The 6,000-nt window shown below is 53.8% G+C and overlaps 1 protein-coding gene across 1 annotated transcript in view; it reads right to left on the bottom strand.

The window, feature by feature from the left end:
- ASTN2 (astrotactin 2) overlaps nt 1-6,000 on the bottom strand; it is a 315,089-nt gene that overhangs the window by 166,297 nt on the left and 142,792 nt on the right. The window contains 1 exon segment of the mRNA XM_035890105.1: nt 2,428-2,578. Coding sequence (XP_035745998.1) covers nt 2,428-2,578 — 151 coding nt within the window.

Genomic DNA, 6,000 nt, shown 5'->3' with positions numbered 1-6,000 from the left:
TGTCCGGAGTAAAGCTGAAGCAAACCTAGTGCTAAAATTAGTACGTGAATGCTCCCTGAACTCCATAAAAAGGGGATAGCTTAATTAAATTACATCCTGATATTGCCCATAGCACTTACCAAATTGGCAAATTGAGTTCACGGCAGTTCAGCTTTACAACTAACTGACATCCCTGCAAATTTGCAGCAAATGGCCCCATCCCTGCTCGCACTGGAAGCCCAGCTCATGCCCGGCAGCCTCTGGGAGCAGGGCTGGGATGAGGAGGGGACGCATCGCCCAGTGCAGGGGCCAGTGCAGGAGGGGCTGCAAGGTCACAACGCTGGGGCTGCGGCGAGCTCTGAAACTCAGCTCCCATCACCTGCAACCCCACTCAGCACCATGAGTGTGACCTGGGGCTGGAGGCAGCACTGCCTGCCCACCCCCTTAGGCTTTTTCCCAGATGGACAGCCACAAACCATGTTCAGAAACAGGGGCCAGTGCCCCCCAGACCTCTGCTTGCACCCCTGCCACTGCTGGGGACCTACAGGCAGGTGGTGAGTGTGAAATATTGCCTGGGGCTGGGAGAGCTGGGAGGGATGGAGCACTGTGCCCCGGGTGTCAGTCTGATGGGAAGCAGGGACAGAGGTGGATCAGAGGTGGGATGCAGCAGCCATCTGCAAACTCCCCCTGGGGACCTCAGTTCTGCTGTCCTCAGGCTACAGCTGGGGCTGGGGAGCTGGGGGGGGCTTCACCCCAAGACCAGGGGCTGTGGACACAGGCAGAGGCACCTCATGCTCCTGCAGCGGGGAGAAAAAGGAGTGAAGAGCAGAAAAAAGGAGAGACAGACATCTCTGCCACTGTCTTCTGTCTCCACGGGATGCACAGCCCTGGGAGCCCGGCATAACACGGGGGGACAGGGGGTCCCGCAGTCCCCATGTGTCACCACTCGCCCAGGGCTCACGGGGAGGGGATGCACTCCGGGAGGACGGCTCCCGCCGCTTCTCCTTTTCCCCCTGCTGCCTTCTGTGTGCTTTGTTCTCTTTACATAAAGTCTCCTTTAGGCCTTACAGAAGCGGGGGGGGGGTTATTTTCCCCAAGTGACACAGTTTTCAATTTCTGCCTCTCCACACACCGGCGTGCCGAGTGCTAGGCCTGTAATTTATTGACAATTTCTAGCTTAAGACAACCTGACTTTTAAAAAGAGGCATCTCTTCCCAGCAAGCCCTGACTGCTTCTGACAGTGTCCGGGAGGCACGTCGGTGTTCAGAGCAAAATTACAGCCCAAAAAAGGGGGGAAACCCCCCCAAAAAGATGATAAAAGGCAGCTGCTCCCTGGAAAAGGGAACAAAAGAAAACAACAATGGGAAAAGAAAGCAGGAAAGGGAGAGGAGCGACAAGGGGGAGATGGCACCGGGCGCTGCCGGTGACACGTCAGGCTGTCGTGCTAAAGGGCCCTAACAAGCCATCGGAGAGGGGATAATGAAAACGCCACCCCCGGGACGGCACTGCTCCAGCCTGACCTTTCCCGGGTGCCATGTGTAAACATCTTCAATAAATAAAGAGACATTTAACTCCTGCCTCTGCCGAGATGGGAAGGATGGGGCGATGGGGGCTCTGCCCGCAGTGAGAGGGGAGGGGGCAGAGGGGTTTCGGGGAGCTTTGGAGCAGTGGGCATGTGTTTGCAGGGCAGATGGAGCGGCTGAGGAGCTCTGGACCCCCGCAGGGGTCACCACTCGCTGCCCGGTGGACGGCTCCTACAGCAGGCAGAGGAGAAGGGATGCTCCAGGAGTCCCCCAGTTTCCCAGGGCCCTGTCCCCGTGTCCCTGCGCGTTGTACCAGACTCGTCCAAGCTCCGTATGCAGGGAAGTGGCACTTTGCTGCCAAGGCGAGATGGGTTAGAGCCAGGAGAGGTGCTGAGCTCGAGCCAGGAGAGGTGCTGAGCTCTGCTGCAGCCCACACGGAGAGCGGCAAAAGCCCTCTGTGCATCGATAGCAGGGAGTGAATCAGAGCCTCTGCCCAAAACCAATGGTCCAGGGTCAAAGAGGTCTGCAAAACCTGGGACTCAGTAGGTTGACTGGCAAGATGTGAGCATGTTCAGACACAAATCAAAACTCTGAGGGTGTCAGAGGGGCCCAGAGAGGAAGGTGATGGGGAGATGCTTCATCTTTCTCCCATGCTGGGAAGCAGAAGGCAGGAGAAAAAGCGAGACTGCTTTCAGCCCGTGCTTTCTTGACAAGCAGGAAAACGACCACCAGCCTCAAGCATTTTTCTTTTGCTCATCTGAGCCCCCGGGCTCCTTCCCTGAGTTCCTTAAGGCATATGTGATTTGCCATGAAGGCCCCAGGGGTGGGAGGTGACCACATCCCTGGAGAGGGAGCAGGCAATGTCCCCTCTGGCTTGTCCCCAAAGCAGATGCCAGCCCCAGGGGCCAGTGGCCACAGTACCTACCACGCAGCCCGTCGAGTCCACCTTGCGATCCGAAACGCACTTGAAGTTGCGGGTACAGCCACCGTTGTTGCGGGAGCAGTCTCGGACAGGCCCGAAGGAGGAGAGCAAGTCATTGATGGTTTCAAAGTAGGTGGACAGCATCGCTTCTTCCCTTAGAGAGAAAAGGCACCATTAGGGCTGGCAGGGAGCTGGCAGCACATGGCACAGGCAGGGCACCGCAAAGAGAGCTGCTCTGGCTTCCCAAGAAAATCAAGGGTTTGTGATTAAGCTGCATATAATAAATTTGCTATATAACTCTGACATCCTTGATGGAAATCAAAAAGTTATGGTGTTTTTAAAGATACTATCATCTACCATTTTCATGGTAGCAACAAAGAGATATGTTACCAGTAGCCTGGAGTTGTGGTGAATCCAACTCTACACTAGACAACAGTGAATTCACAACAGTGAAACTCCTCCTGAAGGTTTCACAGCTGGGCCAAGCCTCCCGGAGCACCCACACCTCGCTCATCACCTGGAGACACTGCCAAAGCTGGAAAGCCACGTGAAGCTTGGAATTTGCTGGGATGTGGAGAGAGATATGTTACCAGTAGCCTGGAGTTGTGGTGAATCCAACTCTACACTAGACAACAGTGAATTCACAACAGTGAAACTCCTCCTGAAGGTTTCACAGCTGGGCCAAGCCTCCCGGAGCACCCACACCTCGCTCATCACCTGGAGACACTGCCAAAGCTGGAAAGCCACGTGAAGCTTGGAATTTGCTGGGATGTGGAGGCTCATCCCTGTGCTTGGGGAGGGGGGACCTGGGGCAGGGGATGCAGGGCCGGGGGCAGGCACAGCCCTGCTGCACCGCTCCAGCCCGGGACGGCTCCGCAAAGCCCCCAGCACAGCCACACCGTGATGCCCCTCTCTTAAGCAAGGAAGAATCATAGAATCGCTTTGGTTGGAAAAGACCTTTAAGATCATCAAGTCCAACCTTTAACCTAACCCTGCCATCCCACCACTAAACCATGTCCCTAAGCACCTCATCTGCCCTTCTTTTAAATAACACCAGGGATGGGGACTTGACCCCCTCCCTGGGCAGCCCATTCCAGAGCCTGACAACCATTTCTGTGAAGAAGTTTTTTCTAATGTCCAACCTAAACCTGCCCTGGCGCAGCTTCAAATCATTCCCCCTCGTCCTATTGCCCGTTACCAGGGAGAAGAGGCCGACCCCCACCTCCCTACAGCCTCCTTTCAGGTAGTTGTAGAGGGTGATCAGGTCTCCCCTCAGCCTCCTCTTCTCCAGACTAAACACTCCCAGTTCCCTCAGGCGTAAATGCCTACGAATGCAATGGCCATGTAAAGCCTGGGGAAGCTCCCAACCCTGCCTCTCCAAGCTGCACACGCAGCAGATTTTGTCTGTGACAAAGTATTCAGGCACTCTGCTTTCTGCTGGGTGCCTGCAAAGGGAACGCAGATGCTTGTCGAGAGCTTTTAAGCATCTCCAAGGTATTTTTCATCTTCAAAGCACATTTTGTATATTAACCAATACCTGCAAACCATCTTGGGCAACAGATCCCATCACCCTCCTACCGACAGGAGAGACAAAGCCATTTACTCCAAGGTCACAGAACAAGTCACTGATGGAGACAGACCGATGGACTTCACCTCCACAGGCTATTTATTAGATCTTTAAACACAGGGGGGGCTGCAAATAAACACTGACCCCTCTGACCTTAAAATACCCCCGAGGCAACGCCAGGAATCACAGGGTGGTTTATCCCCCTTTAGCATCTCTCCTGCTCTCCCACCAGCACCTAAAAAGCCACGCAATGACTCAACGCCCAGTGCTAGTCTCCTTTTTTTTTTTTTTTTGGGTGGGGGGTGTTAATTTGAAAACTCTGTGCTTGGCAATGAAACGGCGGTGGAGGAATATTCAGCAGCTCTTGAAGACCACAGCCCCGCTGTCTTGAACCAGCACTGCATTATCTATCAGCAGAGGGCCGCTGCGTGCACACGCCATCACACTCACGCACACAGCCCTGCCAACACCAAACGCTCGAAAAAAATCATGAGTCAGGCATTAAAAAAAATAATATAATGAGATTGGCATAAAAATGATGAGATTTTAAAAATGAATCAATCACTGGATGGGTTTTGTTTTTTTTTTTCCTCCCCTAAATTTGCTTTCTGAGCCTTTAGGGCATAACCGAGCTTTTCCCTGCAAACTTGAGGGCTAGAAACTACCCAGAGATCAAGCCCAAAGAAATAAAGCTCTGCACAACATTGAAGTCATGGTTTTGCAGATTCTAGATTTCCAGGCAATCACAGGATTCTAGAAGCTAGGACTTTCAACAAGGAAAACACCATCAAATCAGTAAGAACTGGTAAATTGGCACGTCCCCACTTGGACAGAGGTGGAGGGCAGCTTCTCCGCTGCCACGGGTCAAGCTGGATGAGTTCCCCCCGCACCGGGGCAGCTCCATGCCCAGGGCAGTGCCTCCGGCTGCATCACTGCCCTGCATAGCAAATCCATGTCTGCACTGCCCGCTTTCACCCCAATTAATGCTTCCCAATTAACTTTTCCCTCTTCGCTTCCGATATTCCCCCTCTCTTGGCCCATCTCCTAGATTTTCCAGCATATTTGGAGCTGAATCTCCCTCTGTCCTTTCTTGGTCATGTTTCAAATATCTTTAGAGGCCCTTTTCTATTAGCACTCTGTTCCCACCAGAATTTGCAGTTCCTCCGGAGTGAGTGAGTGAGAAAGGCAGAATATATTAGATCAGGGCACGTATTTCTGCTGGAGAAATGGGGGGGAGAGAAAGGGCATCTTATTTACTAGCTAAAAATTCTGTTTATTAACGTAGAGAGCATTATTTAAACAAAAAAAACAACAAACCATGACAACTCCTCCACCACCCACCCGGAAAGCTCAGCCCCATCTGGTCCTCCCGAGGGGTTTCTCATCGTAGGTGGACTGCAAGAACCGCGTCCCCATCCTCCCTCCTGGCTTTTCCATTTGGCCACCAAACAAGCAGAGCCCCCTGCAGCTCCCACGTGCCTGAAGGGAGAAGGTGAGGAGCTACAGCTGCGCTGGGTGCTGTGGAGGAGACCCCGGGGCCGGATCCTCAGCTGGGGTAACTCTGGAGAAGACAGCTCATCCCGCACGGCACCGTGCACCCGGGCTGGGGCTGGCAGGGGCAGCTCGTCACGCTTTTAATTAAAACCTGGAAGCACAAACCAACCTTTTGCCCTCAGGAGGTGGGGGACAAGAACGGCAACCTTGCCCTCCGAAATTGTGCCCAGCGTAATGGATGACCCTCAACAAAACGTGGGCAGGGGCTGCCAAGCCGGAATGAGCCATTAAATGTATTAAAATATTAACCTCGCTGGAAGGTGGGGGAGCGGGGCCGGAGGGAAGTGCTCAAATGTCACCTGTGAGAGGAGCGGGGTGACGGCGCTGCCTGCAGACGGAAGGAGGCCGCTTGGCCAGATTGCTTCTGCACCCGCCACTGTTAGATGAGAGGAGCATCACTGCGCCGTGGCACCCTGACAAGGGGGTGTCAGCAGATGAGAGGGCTGACGCGATGC

This window comes from Egretta garzetta, unplaced genomic scaffold (genome assembly GCF_000687185.1).
Source record: "Egretta garzetta isolate BGI_Z169 unplaced genomic scaffold, ASM68718v1 scaffold190, whole genome shotgun sequence".
In the NCBI taxonomy this organism is placed as follows: domain Eukaryota; kingdom Metazoa; phylum Chordata; class Aves; order Pelecaniformes; family Ardeidae; genus Egretta; species Egretta garzetta.
The sequence above is the reverse complement of the archived record's forward strand: the minus strand, read 5'-3'. Positions and strand labels throughout refer to the sequence as shown.